Genomic DNA, 22458 nt, shown 5'->3' on the forward strand with positions numbered 1-22458 from the left:
AAATCAAATTGTACCTTAGGGATGAAATTTTGAGCCATGGATTTGAGCCACAAGGTTGAATTTGGGACCCATCATCAAGAAAAAGTGAAGCAAAGCCCAAAATGCATCACTTGCTCTCTGTGTCACATCAATGAGTTGCAAGATGTGTGGAGGCTTTCCCAGATGACACTGTGCAGTCATTGGTGTCTAGATCTTAGTCCTGGAGCCTGTTCTCTCCCCCAGTGCACCCAGGCTCTGCAGGCATTGGTATCTAGATCCTAGCCCTGGAGCCTGTTCTCTCCCCCAGTGCACCCAGGCTCTCCAGGCATTGGTATCTAGATCCTAGCCCTGGAGCCTGCTCTCTCCCCCAGTGCACCCAGGCTCTCCAGGCATTGGTATCTAGATCTTAGTCCTGGAGCCTGTTCTCTCCCCCAGTGCACCCAGGCTCTCCAGGGAGGTGTGGAAGTGAGCAGCCTGGCTTGAAGATTGTTCCCAAGTTATGTTCTTGTCAGCACTCATTAAGATGAAAGCTCTGTAACTATCAGGACTGCATGAGCAGCTCACCAGAGGCCAAAGCAATGAATTTGGGCATTTTTATCTTGTTGAAGTAGTTGGTAGGAATGTGCCTGCATGGTGAACAGGCCAAGAGCTGCAAGCAGAGCACAGTTCTGAAGTATGGTGGGATGGACCTGTCTGGATTTGGATCCCCAAAGCTCATTGAGCTTGTCTGCTTTGTATCCACAAGTGAGACCACAGTTGGTGTGGGTCTGTACATTTTGAGCAAGGTCTCAGCCAAGACAGGATGGAGCTCAACATATCTTGCAGAGAGTCTTCTACCAGTTCTGGTCAATACTCTGCTGAGCTCCTGGGCAGATGGTGGTGGTTGCTGCAGGGTTACCTTGGGCAATCATACCTTTGTCTCCAGCATTCACAACCTTCCTCTGTGGTGAAATGGATAATTTCATCAGTCCTTGAACATGAGGTGGTGGTTTAGGACAGCTTGTGTCCACATAATCAAGATCTGCAGCTTAAGTACAGAGGCTTGTCTAGGATTATTGGGTCAGCTTGCAGGACTTCATAGACCTGGGTTCTGCTTCTTGCTTGGGGGTTTCAAAGTGAAGACAGTCACTAGTGGTGCCCCCCAGGGATCAGTGTTGGGCCTGATCCTATTCAGTATCTTAATTGATAGAATAGAATTAGAAATAGAATAGAATAAGGAATAGAATAGAATAGAGCAGACCAGGTTGGGAAAGACCTTTGAGATCCTCGTGTCCAACTTATCCCCCAACACCATCTAATCAACTAAACCATGGCACCAGGCACCCCATCCAGTCTCCTCCTTGAACACCTCCAGGGATGGTGACTCCACCACCTCCCTGGGCAGCACGTTCCAATGGCAAATCTCTCTTTCTGTGAAGAACTTTTTCCTAGCATCCAGCCTAAACCTCCCCTGGTGCAGCTTGAGGCTGTCGGGGATTGAGTCCACCATTAGTAAGTTTGAGGATGACACACAGTTGGGAGCAGGAGTTGATCTGTTAGAGGGTAGGAGGGCTCTGAAGAGGGATCTTGACAGGCTGGACAGATGGGCAGAGTCCAGCATGATGGCATTTAACAAGTCCAAGTGCCAAGTGCTGCACTTTGGCCACAACCACCCCCTGCAGTGCTACAGGCTGGGGTCAGAGTGGCTGGAGAGCCTCTTCTCCCAGGCAACCAGCACCAGAACAAGAGGACACAGTCTCAAGCTGCACCAGGGGAGGTTTAGACTGGAGGTGAGGAGAAAGTTCTTCCCAGAGAGAGTTGTTAGCCATTGGGATGTGCTGCCCAGGGAGGTGGTGGAGTCCCCAGCCCTGGAGGTGTTCATAAAAGGCCTGGATGTGGCACTTGGAGCCATGGTTTAGTTGTCAGGAGGTGTTAGGTATTAGGTAATAGGTTGGACTTGATGATCTCTTTTCCAGCCTGCTTGATGCTGTGATTCTGTGCACAAATATGTACCTTGAGCACAGCAATTCCCAGGAAGCAGGGGCAGGCAGCCCTCTAGTCGTATTTTTCAGAGGCAGTAAGTCAGATTGCTACTGCTGCTGCTCAGCTCCCAGAGCCGGGGACCAGGCCTGCATGGATGGTGATCTGTTTGGAAAACCTGCTCCCTCCAACCCACAGATGGTGCAGAGAGAGTCAGGACGCTTGCAGATAACATATTGTCTCAGCAAGTGCGTTTTCTCTGCAGCAGGGCTGCACAGTCCCTTGGAGCAGTTGTTATTTTAAACCGGAGCTGTTCTCGCCTGCTTGCAAAAGGCCACCAAGCAGACTTGTTACCCATCTCTCATGGAGCTGCAAGGGGGAGGAAAAGTGGAGTGTGAACAGTAGAATATCACCTGCCATCTGGACAAAGATGTGATGAGATGTAATGTTTGATCACATGCCAAGAGGGAGCTCAGCTAGAATTACTTCAAAGCATTTCCAGACAGATGCAACCCCAGGTCCTGGGAGAAGCTGCACTGAGGCAGGAGGGCGCTGGGCTCCATCAGATGTCTGCAAGGCACAGCTGCAGCCAGGCACTCTGTGGCCATTCACACAGCTGCCCCTCCCCCGAGCTGGGGTTGGACTAGGTGATCTTTGGAGGTCTCTTCCAGCCCCTGAAATTCTGTGAATAGGATGGGAAGGAGAAATTGGGAGCAAAATGCAAAACCCCTGGGGGTGGAGATAAAGAAGTTTAATGGAAGCATACAGAGAATGAGCAAACAACAGGAATAGCAACAATGGTAAAGACTAACAGTAATGGTAAAGAAACTAACATGTGACAAGTGGTAGTGGAGAAGGTGACACCCTCACCCACCCTCCAAAAGCCTGACACTTGCATAGGGGGCAGGCATGACATTCATGGTATGAAATAGCACACAGGCTGCTTCAGATGGCTGTCCTCAGTGTGGCCCCTCCAAGCTTCTTGTGAAGAAAATGCCCTCTGTCCAGCTGTAACCCAGAGCAGCATCACTGCTGCATCTCAAATACTGTGCCCAGTTCTGGGCCCCTCAATTCAAAAGGACCTCAGGGAACTGCACAAAAAACTGCAGAGCCACAAAGATGCTGCAGGCAGTGGAACATCTCCCTGCTGAGGAGAGGCTGAGGGAGCTGAGGGCTCTTCAGCTTGGAGCAGAGGAGCCTGAGGGTGACCTCATTCATGGTGATAAAGCTGTGCAGGGGGAGTGTGGGGAGGATGGAGCCAGGCTCTGCTCAGGGATGCCCAATGCTAGGCCAAGGGGCAGTGGGTGCAAGCTGAGCAGAGGAGCTTCCATGGGAACATAAGGGAAAGCTTTTTCAGTGTGAGGGTGACAGAGCCCTGGAGCAGGCTGCCCAGAGAGATTGTGGAGTCTTCTCCTCTGGAGATATTCAAAACCCTCCTGGATGTGTTCCTGGGTGACCTGCCCTGGGTGAGGACTGGATGATCTTTTGAGGCCCCTTCTAACCCCTGACATTTTGTGAGGCTGTGATCATTGCCTTTGGGAGTGCTGCTGTGGTCTGAATAGAGCTTATCCTGCAAACAGCTGAAAGACCTGCCCTGGGAATAAAGAGCATGCCAAGATAAGTGCTGTGGCGTGAGGTTTCTGGTCACAGATTGTGAGATACTCAAAGACACGCTCAGCCTCTGAACTTGGATAGGTTTGGAATGGCATGGCATAGCATGGAATGGAATGGAATAGAATAGAATAGGACCAGGTTGGAAGAGACCTTTGAAATCATTGCCTCTAACCCATCGTCCAACACCACCTAATCAGCTAACCCATGGCACCAAGCACCCCATCCAGTCTCCTCCTGAACACCTCCAGGGATGGTGACTCCACCACCTCCCCAGGCAGCACATCCCAATGGGCAATCACTCTCTCTGTTCAGGTGGAGTTGGACACTTGTGTTTCATCCAGAGCCCAAATGTCTTTGAGAAAGCACTGTCTTTGTTGATCCATGTAAATCCAGGTGTGCTGATACCATTGCTGAACGTCTCCATGCTCTTGGCCTTGTCAATTAACCCCTGCTCTGGCTGAGGTCAGTGGGGAATGTAGAACAGGCTCTACTGGGTGAAGAGCACCACAAAGCAGATGCTCCTCTGCCATGCCATTCTGTTCCTTGGGGTGCAGCAGCACTCCTACAGACACCATGAGCACAACCCAGTCTGCCTCTGTAGCCACCACTGATAGGCTGTGCTGGTATTTACGATTCCCACTTAACATGCTTTAAATGACTTGATGAGCTCTAACTGTGAGCGCTGACATCAGTAAGTATCCCGAGCCAGTTCCTCTGGGAGGGAAGCCTTGCGGTGCAGCAGCCCTTGGTGCCGTTTGGTGCTTTTATCCCATCTGAAGATCTGGCTGAGTAATTTGTGCCGGCCATAAAAGGGAAGCCCGTTAAGTGCTGTAAACAAAGGGAAACTGTTACTGTGGGAGCATGCCGGTGAGCTACTGCAAGGCTCATCATGAGCATCCCCTTCCTAAAGCCTGGCACAAACTGCTTACAGAATGGGCTTTTTGTTTTACTGCTTCTGGTTTCACTGACTAAATTTATGGAGCCATTAGGCCTGCACGTGGATGTGTGTGTTTGCTGCTCTCCTTTGGGTTGTAATAAAGGAGATCTTGAGGAAAAAAATGAAGAAGGAAAAAAGAGCGAGAGATGTCTGTCTTTATCTGGCAATGATGGGAATAGCTGTAGGAAATAAAATGGCAAGCACTACAAACAAGTGGCTCAGCCCAGGGGGACACCCAGTGAGCAGCTGGGTTTGAATACAGCAGCTAGTGACAGTCTTCTGCCTGCCTCCTGGCTGTCCTGAGCACTGCACATGCAAACCTGTCACCGGTTCTGCCGTGGGCTCAGGACGTGAGGGACTTCTGAGCCAGTCAGAGCTTACACTAAGAGGACAAGTGAGCAGATTACTTGCTCTCATGATCAGAAACCAGGAGCACTGTGCTGTTGCTTACAGGGCACCCTTTCTTTGCACCTCCCAGCTGAGGATGCTCAGGGTGCCAGTGGCAGCGATGCTTCCAGCCTGGCAGGGCAGGGCTGGCACTGCTCGCTGTTGCTGGGAGCAGCACTAAGGCTGTCCACTGCCCTGGCAGTGCTATTACTGCACCAGGGCTGTGATGGAGCTGGGGTGTCCAAGGGTGGCAGTGCATTCCCTGAACACCCTGCAGCCTCAGGCCCAGTGATACTTCTCCACCAACTTCAGTGGAGCATCCAGTCAAACTTGCTACGTCCAAGGCCGAGAGGCTGGGTTAGCTTTCCCTGTCCAGGGCAGATGAAAGCTAGGGGGCAGGTTAGGAGAAAAATAATCTGTGCTCTCACAAATCACCCCCAGGCTGTGCTGCAGGGGGGGGCTGATTGGGCCAGGCGTCCCTAATACCTTCCTGAGGGATGAGGCTGTCTTAGGCAATGCAGAGATTGCTTTGTGCCTGGCAGTCCCATCCACGTTTCCATCTGCAGATGGCAGGAGACGCTCCTGGGATGGAGGATAAACGAAACACCTTGTGTTTCTCTAAACCACAGACAGCTTTTAGGGCAATCCATGGTTGCCTTATGCCCTCCCTGAGCGGACCTGACACACTGAATTCTCCCCCAGATGGCTGTTGTATCCACTCAGCTCCCTTTGATTCCAGACTCTGTTGTGGCCTCTCTAATGCTCTGTGTTATGTTTTCTAGCCTGTGCTGTTCTCAGTGCAACTGGAGTTAGCACAAACCAGACCTATGTTTGTTTTTCAAAGCAAATCTAATTACTCTTCTTCCTGGAATTGCCTTTTGTTCAAGGAATTAGATTGAGACCCAGAAAACAAATGGCAGGCAGATGCTGATAGTGGTGCATGCAAATTGCCAGCATTTCTTTTGCAAGTGTTCCATGCAGGTTTTGTTTGGGGTTGTTGGTTTGGGGCTTTTTTCAGTTCAACAATTAAAAAGGGGACCTGCTGCTTCTGACTGCTTTCAGTAGCACAGGCATGTAACAAAATTCCTCAGGCTCTACAGCTCCAAGTAGTAAACAAATCAGTTCATTTATTTACTTGGTATGCAAACAAATAACTCAGGCAGATCAAATTAGTTCTTTATTTTGTGTGGTGGTAACACCCACTCTGAGAACAAAGGGGGGAGGGCTTGCCAGTGCTTTGCCCTCCCTGCAGGGCGTTTTCCCCCTGGGAAACTGAGTCTGCTCCACTCCCCCCTAGTGTAAAAGGGAAGGCATTGGAGTCATTAGCTCTGCTTTTTGGCTCCTGCCTCTCCTGGCTGAGAGCTACTGCAGCTCCTTTCCTGCTCTTCTGCCCCATGGTTGGGCCTGATCCTTCTCCCTGCTGCCTCTGTGCCTCTTCAGAGAGAGACTGGTTTTGTATTCTTGGGTTTTTTCCCCCTCCCATCCATCCTTGTTCCTTGCCCTTGTGAACCTTACCTGTTACTGTTACATATATATTGTTTAAAGAAAACTCTGTATCTCTCTACTTCCATGCTGACTCCAAATTATTGCTTGGTGGATTTGCTGCTTCCCTTTCCTTTTTTTTTCCTCTTTGTTGGGAGGGAGGAGGGGGGAGCAGGGGAGAGATTCTCAGCCTTGCCTCCACCTGAGCTCTTAACTCCCAGTTAAGGCTCAAACCACTACACTTTGTAGGCAAAAACAATTTAGCCAAAGATGTGTTTCAAATGAAGATAAACACCAGACAAATTGCCTTTTGGTTTGGTTGGTTGTTTTTTCCCTCCAAATCACAAGTGTGTGCTTTAATGAGGAGGTTTAATGGTGGTTTTTCTGAGTGAGCTGAGCTCATGATGGTACTGACAGAGGACTGAGAGCTCTGTGGAGTTTGTGCAGAAAACAGGAGTCACAGTTTCTTTCTTTAAATAAAAGCTGAAAAAACATCAGTGATTAGAAGATGAAGCCATCTGTCCTCTCACTGGCTTCTCTCTGGTCATGCTGTCTCTGTCAAGGAGAGAGCTGGGCAAATAGCTGAGTGGAGTTTGTTCTGAGCCTGTTTAAAAAGGTTCCTGTACTGAGTGAGAGAGGGAGGTGGGTGCTTCTGGCCCCAGGGCTTTTGATGCCATTACCTCTGGGGTAGGATGTCCTTCTGTCCCATTGGAAGCATGTGGGTGACACAGCTTGGAGATCCTTTTGCCCATTTTACCCTCTGTGTTATCTGTGGAATGAAGGCTGGATGGGGCTCTGAGCAACCTGACCTAGTGCAAGGTGTCCCTGCCCATGGCAGAGGAGCTGGAGCTAGATGCTCCTTGAGGTGCTTCCCAAGCTTAACAATCCTGTGATTGTATCACTTCATTTAGTAGATCAGTGATTAATTCCTTCCATTGCTTTTTCTCCCTTTCTCTCTCCCTGCAGGATGTTTTCACACCAGAGTGCAAATTCAAGGAGTCTGTCTTTGAAAACTACTATGTTATTTATTCTTCCACGCTGTACCGGCAGCAAGAGTCTGGGCGAGCCTGGTTCCTGGGACTCAACAAAGAAGGTCAAATCATGAAGGGAAACCGAGTGAAAAAAACCAAACCCTCATCACATTTTGTACCCAAACCCATTGAAGGTATGCAATCTGTTTGTTTCCTCAGTCTGTGGGCTATGGCAAGTTTGCACCTCCAGATCTGAGGCTTCCTGAAGGGGTTCCTGTTGGGTTGCAAGGCTGAAAGCAAAGGTGATGTGTGTAACGTTTTAGAAAGGTGCTGGGCTGTGCTGATAGCATTTTCTCTGCCTCCTTTCCCTTAGAATACACTTTGCCCGTGGGCCCAAGGGGTTTTCTTAGCTTTAGGGTGTTAAAGGATTAATGTAAAAGCTCAGGAAAGGACAGCAGCCCTCAAGCAACCAGCAGTTCAACAGGAATCCAACCCATAACCTTGGGTTCTCCGGGAGGATTTTCCCAGCAGCATTCAGTGGGTTTCCCGTCCCAGGCAGATGCAGCGTGTGCGGTGTCTGCTGCATGTGTTAAACTTGGCCATTCCCAGGACTCTCCTCTTGGGAAGTCTTGCCCTAACAGAGGTGCCTGACCCACAGCAGAGATCTCATTGCAACAAATGCTGCTCTGGCTTTCACTTTGACAAGCCCAGCCCAGCCCAAGAGCTTCCCTTTCCTGCAGTTGCTTCCTCCCACGCTCGCTTCAGTCACAGCTGTCACATAACCTCCTGAGCGGGTGAGCGCTTTGGAAGTTGGCAGCCAAATTAAGGGCTCCTCCACCCCTTCCCTCCTCCACATGCTTTTCAGTCAGGCTCTCTGAGCGCTGCTGCATCAAAGAGCTGGCAGTCTCCCAGGCTGAGGCACGTGTCAGCTTCCCAAAGCATTCAGCTGTCTGGGACTGTGACTCCAGACAGAGGACTCTGTTCCCAAGCCGTTGTAGGTAGCGGAGGTTTGTGGGGTGAGTCGGAGTAAAATGCACTCAGCTCCACGTGACGCTTCTGTGCTGCACCCATCAAAGTCTCCACAAGCAGACCTTGTGAGCAGAGATGTTGCAGAAAAAGAGCAATTTCTACCCTGTTTCAGCATCTTCTTTCTCTTTGTCATGATCCCAAGGATGTGTTGCAAGCAGCGCTCCCCTGCTGTATTGGCAGGTGCTTTCTGCCGAACGTGCATGGGCTTTGCTGCGTCTTCGAGCCAGTGCTTTACAGCTGTTGGCTGCAGTTACACACCCAGGTTTCCCTCTGCTCTGGTACCACCACCAGCATTAGCCCTGCCACATGTATGCAAGGAGAAATCTGGTCCTCTGAGAAGGAGAGCTGTTAGCTACATTGCTAGAACTCGTTTCACCCACCGCTTCGGTGCAGTTATCTGGGAGATGAAGCTTCTTTTGCCATGTGCAGAAAAATTATGCAGCATCTTAATGAGGAGAGAGTTCACAGGGAAAGGAAATGCAAAGAAGCCCAAATTATTCCCAGAGCTCATTTGGCTCCCACTGCTGCATACTGCTTTCTGAATCCAGACATCCTGTCCTCAAGGGTGCAGATGGGCAGTGCACTAAATAAATGTGGAGTACCCTTCCACATCACTTTTAAGGACTGCTTATCATAGAATCATAGAACAGAATCAACCAGGTTGGAAAAGACCTCAAAGATCATCAAGTCCAAGCTGTCACCCAACACCTCATGACTACTAATCCATGGCACCAAGTGCCACATCCAGTCCCCTCTTGAACACCTCCAGGGATGGTGACTCCACCACCTCCCTGGGCAGCACATCCCCAGGGCCAATCTCTCTTTCTGTGAAGAACTTTCTCCTCACCTCCAGCCTAAACCTCCCCTGGTGCAGCTTGAGACTGTGTCCTCTTGTTCTGGCTGCTGGTTGCCTGGGAGAAGAGACCAACCCCCTCCTGGCTGCAACCTCCCTTCAGGTAGCTGTAGAGAGTAATAAGGTCTGCCCTGAGCCTCCTCTTCTCCAGGCTAAGCAACCCCAGCTCCCTCAGCCTCTCCTCACAGGGCTGTGCTCAAGGCCTCTCCTCAGCCTTGTTGCCCTTCTCTGGACACATTCAAGAGTCTCAATGTCCTTCTTAAACTGAGGAGCCCAGAACTGGACACAGGACTCAAGGTGTGGCCTGAGCAGTGCTGAGTGCAGGGCACAATGACCTCCCTGCTCCTGCTGGCCACACTGTTCCTGATGCAGGCCAGGATGCCATTGGCCTTCTTGGCCACCTGGGCACACTGCAGGCTCATGTTCATCCAGCTGCCAATCAGCACCCCCAGGTCCCTTTCTCTTTGGCAGCTCTCCAGCCACTCTGGCCCCAGCCTGTAGCACTGCCTGGGGTTATCTGTACACACATGTATGTGCTCATAGATACACTGTGGTGTCTGTGTCATGTGTGTGGTGTCCTTGGCTTTTAGCAGCTGCAGCTTTCTGCTGTCCTAATCCCACAGAGTGTTTGACTCCTGTAGGGTGTCAGGGTGCTGGAGCTGTTCTGTGCTCTTGATAACAGCTGCAAATCTTTTGGGCTTTGGTTGGTAGAAGGAGGTTTTTTGGTTTAGTGTAGGTAGGATTTGTTTGGTTTTGGAACTGGCATTAAGCTTAATCAATATTAAACCACAAGAAACTTAGTAAGTAATAGTAGGGGAAATGTTGTGTTCCTCTCCCATCTGTGCACAGGCAAAGCCAAGGCAAACAGCCTGGCAGGCAGCAGTTAAAGTGCTGTGTGGTGCCAGTTTGGGTTAAAAACACACATATGCAACACATTTCTTGTGACATTTTTATTTCTGATCACTGATCATCCCAGCCTAATGAGCCTTTGATGTGCTGACATACAGACTGAACCACACAGAAATTAGCTTGAGGACTGTAGTTGTCACTTGGATACCAAGCAATCTTTTAAAGCCATTTCAGCCTCTTTAAGTGTCTGCAGTGATGAGTGCTGGACAAACACTGCCATCCACAGTGCCTTTTAGATATCCTTTAAATATCCAAGCCCATACCCAAGGTCTTTTCAATGCCCAGGCCCAAACAAAGCAGTGGGAGAGTTTGTCAGTCATTTGATCAGATGCTTGTTGTGGATGTGCTGCACTATGTATGTACTTCCTTCTCCTTGAAGACCTCCTTTCCAGACTGCTCTCCCAGAAGAGCTACTTCTCATCTCTCCCTTGGCCCAAGCCACAATGCCTTTGGCCTAGCAGAGCTGGCCACAGAAAGCAGAAGCCAACTGTTTTGTCATCTGAATCAGCAGAGCCACCCCTAGTCCAGACTCAGAGTGCTTTAGCCCCCATGATGAGAGCACATCTCAGCTGTGAAGGTGATCTCTTAGTGACTATTCTGATCCATTTATTACCACTGGTGAATCTCTCTGTGCCAGGAGCAGCAGCCAGATCTTTCCCGGTGTGTTTCCCCAGAGATGCAATATCCTGGGTTCTTTTAAGGCAGAGCTCTCAGAAGTGGCAGAGGAGGATAAGGCAAGGAAGATGTGGTGGGCTTAGTGAAAATGCTTGAAAGGTATCAATCACCTTAATCCACAGAACATCCTGGGAAGTGTCCTTAAGAAAACCCCAGAACCACGACAGATCCCCAGCCCCTTCTTCAGTCTTGCCTTCAGCTCATCTTTTGGATCTGCCTTTCAAGTGGGCAGGCTTTGGTATGCTTCCTGTCTCACACTGATTCACTTGTTCATCTATCAAGCCCATAATCACCTTATTAGATGGCAAATGCACTGTGTTTTAGCTGTGCTTTTGCTTGGCTCTTTGTCCTCCTGTGCTGTGTTCCTTACCTGCACAAACTGTGATTCCATCTGGCAGCACCCCGCACGTTAGCCGCCAGAGAGAGGGGAGCTCAGATGCGTCTGAAACGCATCGGCTGGGGACCGGGCTTAGAACACAGTAATTAGAGGCAGAAAACGAGGGTGCATAATCACTTGCTCCCTCCTGCCCCTAGCTGCTGCTCAGGCAATTAATTCCCTCCACCCAGGCGTTGGCTGATGCAGCCGCGACTGCAGATGCCGCCGCTCGGAGCTGTAGCCTCCGTCAAGGGAAGGAGCCAGCTCCCAGGCTGCCTGCCAGGGGATGTGTGCCCAGCCCTCTTCAGACACCAGTCCAGTCAGCCACCAGGGCACAGGATGATCCCACAGGGCTAACAACCTGCCTACCCCTGAAACAGCAACGTTGGGTCCTCTTAGCTTGCTAGAGCCTGTGGCAGGGAAAGCCAGGAGTGGAGCTGGATGTGTGGGATATACAGCAGCCCCTTTCCTGAGCTTTCCTGAGCTTTCCCTGTGTTCTAAAGAAAGGAGTCATAGATCATACAATTGTTAGGCTTGGAAAGGACCTCTGGGATCATCCAGTTCCACCCCCCCTGCCATGGGCAGGGACACCTCACACTACAGCAGGTTGCTCACAGCCACATCCAGCCTGGCCTTAAAAGCCTTCAGGGATGAGGCTTCCACCACCTCCCTGGGCAACCTGTGCCAGGCTCTCATTAACCTCATGGGGAAGAACTTCTTGCTAACATCCAGTCCAAATCTACCCATTTCTAGTTTTTCCCAATTCCCCCTAGTCCTGTCATTAGTGGAAGTGGGTTGTGTTGCAGCCCCTGAACCCCTCAAGCTGCAGCAATGCCAAGGGAGAAATGTTACCATCAGGACACAGAATATGTGTGCTTCCCGAGCTCAGGCAGTCTCTGGTGCCCAGCAAAGCAGCACAGGCTGTCAGTGCTATGCCTGGGAAGCAGGAACAGGGCTGGGATCCTGTGCCAGTGAACAGGCAAGAGTCTGAGCTGTTCTTGGGCGACAGGCAGCCCCCTCCTTTGGGAAGGATGCTCCCCACTACGCTCTTCCCCTTTGCTTGTACCTCCAGTCTCCTCCCTGCCTAATTTGCCAGGTTTTGTCTTTGAAAAGAACAAAAACTGTTTCCTTGTGTGTGTGCATGGCAGGCTCTGCTGGTTTGCAGGGAAGCAGGGAATCGAGAGCTACAAGAACCAGGCACAGGCACATCTCCACCACCACTCACCCCCTTCCTGTGGCCCTTCAGCAGATCAAGCCAACAGCACTTCCCAATTAAAGCATGAATACAGAAGTGTTGATTAGAATCTGGGACATAGGAGCTGATTATCTGATTGAAGATCCAAAGCATTAGCTTGGTTTCCAGACATTAAGGGCTGTATTTGGCTCGGGGTGTGGGTGTGGGTGGGTGGGAGAAGCAAGGCAGAGCAGGGGGAGCTCCTGTGCTCGCCAGATTGCTCATCCTTCCAAAGCTGCCTGTGGAGTGTGCTCCAGCAGACCTCCCGAGAAACTGGGCATGGCAGCTGTGCTGCTGCTGGCCTGCCTTGGTGCAGCTGTCAGGACAGTGTGTGTTCACACACACAGGCACAGAGACCCCAGCAGCCCTGCCAGTGGTTGCTGCCAGGCCTGAGCCACCAAGATCTACTTCCCAGCTGGGGAGCTCTGGGCGCTCACAGCAGTCCCGTTTGCAAACACCTCCTCCCGGGCCGTGACTAACCACAGCACATGAGTCAGGCTCAGGCTCAGGCTCAGGCTTCCTCAGTACAAGGAGTAACAAACTGCCAGCCAAGAGCAGCTGTCCTTAAAACCCCAGGTAGGTGTGGCTGTGTGCATGCACAGCCTGGGGAGGGTGCACACCCCTGGGTATCACACCACAGGCACCTGTGCTCTGGGGAGGAGAGCAGGCAGGTACTGGCTGGAGCCTGGTGCACTGATACTGTAGGTGTATCTAAATGCTGGGGGAAAAAACTTGCCCTGTGCTGCTACAGCTTTTCTGGCATGGTCTGTTGGCACAGCCTGTCTGCTACAGAGGCTCTGACAGCTCTGACAAGCACGACGTGAGCAGCCTCCAGCCAAGCTCCATGTCAGTAACTGTATCATGCACCAGACTGGAAGATGAGCTTACAATACCTACTACCCCTTGTGATTGCTAGGTGCAGGATTGCCTTAATGCCTTAATTACCTGAGCTGCAAATGTAAGGCAGCCTGTGACAGAAGGAGAGGACACAGTCTCAGGCTGCACCAGGGCAGGTTTAGGCTGATGTTAGGAAGAAATTCTTCACAGAAGGAGAGATTGGCCTTTGGGATGTGCTGCCCAGGGAGGTGGTGGAGTCACCATCCCTGGAGGTGTTTAAAAAGAGACTGGATGAGGCACTTGGTGCCATGGTTTACTCCATGAGATGGTGCTGGGTGATAGGTTGGACTGGATGATCTTGAAGGTCTTTTCCATAGAATCATAGAGTCAACAAAGCTGGAAAAGACCTCAGAGATCATCCAGTCCAAGCTGTCACCCAACACCTCATGACTGCTAAACCATGGCACCAAGTGCCACATCCAATCCCTTCTTGAACACCTCCAGGGATGGGGACTCCACCACCTCCCTGGGCAGCACATCCCAATGGCTAACAACTCTCTCTGGGAAGAACTTTCTCCTCACCTCCAGCCTAAACCTCCCCTGGCACAGCTTGAGACTGTGTCTTCTTGTTCTGGTGCTGCTTGCCTGGGAGAAGAGACCAACCCCCTCCTGGCTACAACCTCCCTTCAGGGAGTTGTAGACAGCAATGAGGTCTCCCCTGAGCCTTCTCTTCCCAGGCTAAGCAACCCCAGCTCCCTCAGCCTCTCCTCACAGGGCTGTGCTCAAGGCCTCTCCCCAGCCTCGTTGCCCTTCTCTGGACACCTTCAGGAGTCTCAGTGTCCTCCTTCAATTGAGGTTAGACATGGTTAATTCTGTATTCTGTAGCCCAATTACTCTGTGGGCCTTGTTAGCAGCTCATTTTTTTTCTCCCCAAGGCCATGGTGAGAGGCAGGGAGCTGAGAGAAGACATTGTGCAGTGGGGTTGCTCCTGCAGGCTTTGCTTGTGCTCAGCCCTTGTGCTTAAGCCTCTGGCTCATCCAAAAAGGGTATTGGGATGAGGGTGAGGTGAGCTTAGTAGGGGCAGCTGAACTTTGGCAGAGCTTTGTTTGTGGAATGTCAGGGGCACTGGGGCAATGCCTGCACGAGTAGCCTGCACAAATAACCCTGCACAAATGCTGGGCATCACATCAGGGTCAGTGACAGCAGTGAGGTGCAGCCTCAGTCCGTTCCAAAGGGTCTGCACCTCAGGCTAGGAGATCAGAAGGGCATACATTTTCCTCAGCTCTTAGCCTTTTCATACTGGTCTTTAAGATTTAATTAGGTGCTTGGCCACAGCAGACAACTTCCCCATCACCAGGTTGTTGAGTGCCACTAACCAAGGCATGAGAGGCAGCTCAGCAGCTGAAGGTGGATATGAGAGTCTTCTTCCTTCTGTTGCCACCGTGCTGCACACTTCCCTCGATGATCTGGGCAGCTGACAGGCAGCCCTGGCCCAGGCCCATGGGGTGAGCCATTCATTTCCTCCTTCATCCCTCACTTTCAGCCAAAAATGGCTCCTGTAGCACTAACCCTTTGCAGAATGGTTCCAGCCTTGCAGCTGTGCTGGGAGATCCAACTCCTGTGTGCTTGAACTGCTTGGAAACCCTGGATGACAGATGCTTTGTGGGAAAAGCCAGGTTCTGGGGGTCTTCTTCACTGCTCATATATTCACTGCAATTTGCCTCTTATTAGCACACAGTTGGCTGCACTTTATCTCTGCCCCATGTTGTTACACACTGCCACAACTGTTTACCTTGCTAGGAGACAAGATGCTGTCCTGTGTGGCCAGCAGGAGCAGGGAAGTCTTTGAGCCCTGTACTCAGCACTGGTTAGGCCAAACCTTGAGTCCTGTGTCCAGTTCTGGACCCCTCAGTTTAAGAAGGACATTGAGAGACTTGAATGTGTCCAGAGAAGGGGAACAAGGCTGGGGAGGGATCCGGAGCACAGCCCTGTGAGGAGAGGCTGAGGGAGCTGGGGTTGCTTAGCCTGGAGAAGAGGAGGCTCAGGGGAGACCTTCTTGCTCTCTGCAACTCCCTGAAGGGAGGTTGTAGCCAGGTGGGGATTGGTCTCTTCTCCCAGACACCCAGCACCAGAACAAGAGGACATAGTCTCAAGCTGTGCCAGGGGAGGTTTAGGCTGGAGGTGAGGAGAAAGTTCTTCCCAGAGAGAGTTGTTGGCCATTGGGATGTGCTGCCCAGGGAGGTGGTGGAGTCCCCATCCCTGGAGGTGTTCCAGAGGGGACTGGATGTGGCACTTGGTGCCATGAGTCATGAGGTGCTGGGGGACAGCTTGGCCTTGGTGATCCTTGAGGTCTTTTCCAACCTTACTCTGTGATTCTAAATGTTCATTTCACTCCTTTTAATTTTTATTTAACCTTTCTTTTTCTCCTCCCTGGTTCCATGGCAGCAGCACTCATTTCTTTGTATCTTTCTGGGGGGTTATTAATTAATTTTTGCTTATTGTAGGTTTTTTTATTATTAATATTTCATTTCCATAATTTCAGCTTTTCTCTTTTCTTTAGTTAGTTAGTTAATATTATTTTAATTCATTTTTGTCCTTCCTGATTCCCTGGAACCAGAACCTGGTGGATTCTCTGCCCTGTGTTTGAGCTCTGTGCCATTGTTTGTGCCTGGACACCTTGGCAGAATGAAGGGCAACCAACACATTTGTTTCCTTCTTAGCTTTGGAGAAGCTCTGGGCATGGCATTTGCAGTCTGGCCCTGCCTTAAGCCCTCAAGTCCAGTGTGCTTGCCCTTCAGATGCCTCACTTACTGCAGTCACATCCACACCCCTCCAGGAGCGGTGAGCTCATCCGATGTGCTTCCCTTGGGGTGAGATGCTGAGCCACTCAGCATGGCCCTGCCAGTCCCTGCTCTGGCAGCTTACATGGCACAAGGACAGGCATGAGGACACAGCCCACATGGCCACTTGGATGAGTGCTTTATGCATGAGGTGTGCCATGCCTGGGGCAGACATTACCTTCTCAGGCTGTCTGGGCTCCTGCAAGTACGCTTTTATGGGACACACATTGCTTAGCCAAGGTCTGGAGAGAAGGTGCCCTCCATCCACCCTGCTCCCAGGTGCTGCCAGGTGACCACACAGAGCTGGGGTGGTTCCTGGCTGGCTGTCTCTGAACTCATCCCCATGTGTTTGCTCACAGGCTTGGCCTTGTCTGACTGTCTTGATATACAGAGCAGAAATAGAAGGGCTGAGAGCAGACCTCAGCTCCTGGCCAAGATAACCAACCAGGCTTGAGTCACCATTTCCAGATCCAGAGCTTAACACCCAGGAGGTCTGGATGACTTAGATGTAACTGCAGTTTTGATTCAAGACTCTCAAAGGAGTCTCTGTTGGAGATTAAGGGCTGGGGACCAGTTGTTAGATGGTAATCAGCATCTCAAGGCAATGCACTGTGCTATGAGTTGGGTTGTTTTACAGCTATGAATATGACATTTGAAATACACCCCAACAGTAAAGCACAGAAAACCTGGACAGGCTTCCCTGTGTCATGGAAGCATCCAGAGGGAGAAGAGGAGCCTGACTGGCAGCTAGGGCAGGTAACCTGCTACGTTAACAGGATCTGCGGTGACAGGATGAGGGCCAATGGCTTCAAACTAGATCAGAGCCAACTGAGAAGGGATGTTAGGAACAAGTGCTGTACTATGAAGGTAGTGCAACACTGGAACAGGCAACCAGCACCAGAACAAGGGGACACAGTCTCAAGCTGAACCAGGGAAGTTTAGGCTTGAAGTGAGGAGAAAGTTCTTCCCTGAGAGAGTTGTTAGCCATTGGGATGTGCTGCCCAGGGAGGTGGTGGAGTCACCATCCCTGGAGGTGTTCAAGAGGGGATTGGATGTGGCACTTGGTGCCATGCTCTAGTCATGAGGTCTGTGGTGACAGGTTGGACTCAATGATACATAGAATACATAGAACAAACCAGGTTGGAAGAGACCTTCAAGATCATCGCATCCAACCCATCAACCAGTCCAACACCACCTGAACAACTAACCCACGGCACCAAGCACCCCATCCAGTCTCCTCCTGAATGCCTCCAATGATGGTGACTCCACCACCTTTGGAGGGGGATCTTTGAGGTCTCTTCCAACCTTAGTGATACTGTGATTCTGTAATAGGTTGCCCAGGCAGGTGGTTGAGGCCCCAAGAATGGAGATACTCAAGGTGAGGCTCCACAGGGCTCTGGGCAGCCTGCTCTAGTTGAGGATGCCCCTGCTGGCTGCAGAGGGGGTTGGACTGGATGACTTTTGGGGGTCCCTTCTAACCCAGACCCTTCTGTGATGATTCTGCGATCCAGCCCTGTGTCCTTGAGGTTTGTGTGACTGTTTGTGCATGGCGGGGATGCGGGCGCGGGCCGGGGCTGCTAACGCGTGTCCTCTCTGCCCGCAGTGTGCATGTACAGAGAGCCATCGCTGCATGAAATCGGGGAGAAACAAGGACGCTCCAGAAAAAGTTCAGGGACACCAACCATGAATGGAGGCAAAGTTGTTAACCAAGACTCGACATAGCTGGCAAACGCCCTCCCTTCTACCAGCTCCTCCCCTCCCGCCCACCTCCCCACCCCACCCGGCGAAACCACACTGAGACGACGACAGCTGAGCGAGGCAGGAACCTACCGGCGGCGGCTTGGAGGCTGAACTCCAGAATCCTTCCTTCTGTAGGAGCGAGGAGATGGAATCCCAGATCCTGCCTGTTGCAACGTTTTAAACACAACAACAACAAAAGTGAAGAAAAAAAACAAAGTAATTAATGCTGATGATGATAATAATAATGATGTTTTAAAATCAGGACTCCATTCACATTCTCCAAAGCAAACTGTTTGCTCTGTGATCAAAGGGGGAAAAAAACCAACCCAAACCAACCAACCAAAACAGCCAACCAAATCTCATCTCTGCATAATAATAATAATTAATAATAATAACAACAACTAATAAATATCATACTAACAACAATAAAGATGTTACCTTTAAACAAATAAAACCAAGCTTTTGCACAATTGACCTTAGCAGATGATGTGCGAGGAGCAGGTGGGAGACGCAGCCTGGGACTCTGCTTTCTGTCTTGTACTTTCACCTCACGTTCACGCCACTGTTTCATTCCATCCCTGCTTCCCCTGGGGATGGATGGGATGTTACACACAGCAGGAAAGGTAGGGATGGATGGTGACTGTGTTTGCTCTGCTATCAATAAAATATGGCCTGTCCAAATTAGGAGTCTTGACAGTTATGGGCAACAAAGAGGCTGCTCTGTAATCAGCTCCTTCTCCCCCCCCCATTCAAACCCTGCGCAGTTATTTGCTGCTGGTGTCACGCTGTCAGTGTGCTGGACCCAGGTCTGGCTTTTTATGCCTTTTTATCACAATTCTTTATATTTATAGGCTTGTGTTACTCTATTAGTTGCCAGGGGACTTCTGGAAATGGATTTGCAGGCCCCACAGGGCGAAGTGATGATATTTATTAGGGGAGAGTTAGGAGATAAAGGGAAGGAGGGGAGGCTGCTTGCTTTCAGACACAGCAAGAAACACCAGTGAAATCCTTGCTGTCAGAGGGCAAGGGTGAGGCATGTGCTGTGTGAGAGGGTGGCAGGGGCTGGAGTGATGGGAGGGGGGTGTGGGGAGGGAGCAGGTGGGGTATGCAGAGGAGGGGACAGCCACAGGGGGATGCAGGGGCTTGAGCATACCCAGCTGTGCCAGGGCGAGGAGGCGCTGCCGGTTCCTCCCAGCAGCTGCTGGGCTCTCCCTAAGTGCTAAGGCCTCACACACATCTGGTCTGACACACTTGAAAAGCTGAGGCTGCAAACCCCCCTAATCCAAAGCCTTAGTACTGCCAAACTATTATGGGATGAGAGCCCCTGAGATGCTGCAGCGAGCTGGGTATGGGTACAGGTCTCATGAGCACAGGGGCTGCAAATGCTGGAGAAGCAAGAGGTAGCAAAAGCACAGCTGGGAAGAAAGGCAAGGAAGAGAGACTGGAGGGAGGGATGCTCAGCACTGAGCCCACCTGGGGTGAGGAGGGCATTAGTGGGCATTTGCAAGTCTCTCCCTGGCTGATGCTTTCTGCCTCTGTGGTTTGGAGTGGGTGGTGAACCACACCCCCCCACCGCTGTGGAGGGCACTGAAGCAGGCTGATCCAGGCAGATGCCCTCTCTCTGCCCACACACAGTCACTTCATTCTCTGACCTTCGGGCAGCTGCAGGCAGGAGCAGCGACGCAGTGGGGCTGTGGCTGCTGTCACAGCAACAGGCACTGCTCTGCCTGAGGTGCCTGGGAAGTAGCCACAGTTATAGCACCTGTGAGAAGTGAAAAGCAAACCCAATAAGCCAAAGGGGTGGGAGGAGTGGGAAGGGGGAGGAAGACAGGTCACAAGGCCAGAAGAGCTGGTTGTACCAAGGGAAGCAGCCCAAAGCCTTCCTGTTACAAGCCAGGTGGGAGCATTTGTGCCATCCCTAACTGATGGGTGTGCAGTGAAGTACCACCTGAGTTCCTGAGGCTGCCTGCTGGCTGTGAAGCTGGTGGGGCTGCAGGAGCTGGGGAGTGCCTGGGCTGGTCACAGTGCTCCCTGCAAAGCAGCTGCTCACCTGGGCACCTCCAGTCCTGTGGCATGTGCTGGTTTGTGGCAGGGCTCAGCAAGCAGCTCCACACAGGCGCCAAGCAAGCAGGGAAAGCTAAGAGGAGAGCCAAATTTCAAGGTTATGGAAGACTCCCAGGATCAGCATGAAGGAATGAATTTCAAGCATGTCCTTTTGTGTTTCAAAAAGCTGAAACCTTGAAATAAAAGAGCCTCTTCCCATGGCTCTGCCACCTAATGCTGCACCTGTGGGCAAGCCCGCCCATACTACGGGGACACAGAGGGCACTGGTGCCCACGTGCCAACAGCAAGCAGCAAAGAGGTTTATGTGGGGCTGCCACTTGTGTCAGTGACCTACTGCTGCCCTTTCTGCAGCCCTCAGCCCCAGAGCACAGGGGCAAGGTCACTTAGTCATGGTCATCTTAGAAACATGCACCCATACACACTCCCATCTGATAAAATCCTCTGCACTTCAGCGCCCTTGCTGCCTCACAAAGCAAACAGGGCTCCAAAGCAAGGGGGGAGGGGCAGCTGCTTTCTTCCTGGAGCCATGTGCCTTCAGAGACATGGAACCTCAAGAGAAACACGTTGGCCTAGCAGGCCCCTGAACTAACCAAGCCACCAACCCCCCAGGCCCATGGTTTAGGCACTAAGGCATGGCCTTGCTCAGCTCTTCCCTGCCAGGGGGAGAGCCCAACACCTACTGCAGCAGAGAACATCCACACTACAGCTTGCTCCTATTAGACTCTTCTGGCTCCAGCCATGGGCAGCTTGCCAAGGTCACTGGTGTTATCTAGAGCAGATACATCATGAGACCAAAAATTGCTGTGACCCTGTGTGCCAGACATCTTTTCCTTAAGGCCCCAGAGAGCCATGGGCAGCAGCCCAGCAGATCCAGCCCTGCCATGAGCTGATTTTCCCATTGTGTTTCCTATCACTTCCCACACCAGGGTCAAAGTGTGTCAGGGGTTGGAAGGCACCTCCAGAGATCATCAAGTCCACCCCCACTGCCAGAGGAGGATGACCTAGAGTAGGTCACACAGGAACACATGCAGGCAGGTTTGGGATGTGTCCAGAGAGGGAGACCCCCAACCACCTCTCTGGGCAGCCTGTTCCAGGGCTCTGTCACCCTCACAGTGACAAAGTTTTTCTTGCAGTTGATGTGGAACCTCCTGTGCCCCACTTGCACCCCTTGCCCCTTGGCCTATCATTGGACTCTGTGTTCTTTATGTTCTCCAAGGTAGTTTTAGTTTTATCTCCTTGACCATTTTCTCCAGGCAAATCATTGCAAGAGAATGCCACATTCAGGCCAAAGTGTCTGTTCCTCTGGTCTGCTGTGTTTGAGCTAATCAGCTCCATGGAACACTCACTGAGCTGGCCCACAATGAGAGCTAATGACCCCTGCCCACACCCAGGCTCTGCACTACCTCGGAGCACTTCTGCCTTGTGCTGTAAGGAAATGTTGCCTTTCCTTGCCGCCTGATTAGTGCTGGCAACCCCCCAGCCACATATGGTGGCATACAGCACCCTCAAACCCTCCCACATACATTGGCAGATCAGTGCTGCGTGCTTCTTGACCTCTAAGGAAGCTGCAAGCCCCTCTCATGGTGTAATGCAGGAACTGCTGCCATCAGGAGAGCAAAACGATCCAGTGAGGCTCTGCAGCACAGCTCTGCTTGCAGCACAGCCTGAGTGAGACCTGCGGGGTTCCAGGTGGCCAACTTGCCATCCGGATTCTCTCACTATTGGAGCTCTGAATTTGACATGATGGCCACTTACACATCTTTAAGGATGTTGCAAGAACTGTGGCCAGAGATGGAGAGAGGTGGTTCTGGTGAGACCTCACCTGGAGTGCTGCCTCCAGCTCTGGAGCCCTCAATACAGGAAGGACATGGACCTGGTGACATGGTCCAGAGGAGGGCCACAAAAATCATCAGGGGGTTGGAACACCTCTGCTGTGAGCACAGGCTGAGGGAGCTGGGGGTGTTCAGCCTGGAGAAGAGAAGACTCCAGGGAGACCTAATAGCAGCCTGCCAGTACTTCAGGGGGGCTACAAGAAGACTGTTTGCAAAGGCCTGCAGGGACAGCAGCAGGGACAACGGCTTCAAACTATAGGCCATTTACATTGGATGTTGGGAACAAGTTCTGCACCATGAGGGTAATAGAACACTGGGACAGGTTGCCCAGGGAGGTGGTTGAGACCCCATCCCTGGAGATATTCACGGTGAGGCTGGACAGGGCTCTGTGCAGCCTGAGCTAGCTGAGGATGTCCCTGCTGAGTGCAGAGGGGGTTGGACTGGGTGAGCTTTGGAGGTGCCTTCCAACCCAAAACAATCTATCATTCTATGATGCCTGAGGCAGCCCAGGGAGTTCCACAGCTTGCAGGGACCACACAGGGCTTCCTCTTTTTTGTTGTTCTTTTTTCCTCAAGTGCCTTGAAAGCTTTCTCCCAAGCCACATCTCAAGGAGGTGCTGTGGACTTCGTTGATTCTCCATCCACCACTTCCCATTCTGCTGGGGAAAGGGGAGCCCACAGATTCCTTTCCTGGGCTGAAGTCCCTAACAGGCTCTCCATCACCTCTCAGGGTTATTGCTC

General features: G+C 51.5%; 1 protein-coding gene across 3 annotated transcripts in view; it reads left to right on the forward strand.

The window, feature by feature from the left end:
* Positions 1 to 18502, forward strand: part of FGF12 (fibroblast growth factor 12) — a 282430-nt gene extending 263928 nt beyond the window's left edge. For all 3 annotated transcript variants that reach the window (XM_068145665.1, XM_068145663.1, XM_068145662.1), the window contains 2 exons: positions 7325 to 7523; positions 17686 to 18502. In XM_068145665.1, the coding sequence (XP_068001766.1) occupies positions 7325 to 7523; positions 17686 to 17804 (318 nt within the window). In that variant the 3' untranslated portion in view covers positions 17805 to 18502. The remainder of the gene's footprint in view (positions 1 to 7324; positions 7524 to 17685) is intronic.
* Positions 18503 to 22458: the final 3956 nt, after the last annotated feature.

The sequence above is a fragment of the Melanerpes formicivorus genome, unplaced genomic scaffold, assembly GCF_026170545.1.
Source record: "Melanerpes formicivorus ecotype bairdi unplaced genomic scaffold, bMelFor1.0.p_v2 SCAF_12, whole genome shotgun sequence".
Taxonomy (NCBI): domain Eukaryota; kingdom Metazoa; phylum Chordata; class Aves; order Piciformes; family Picidae; genus Melanerpes; species Melanerpes formicivorus.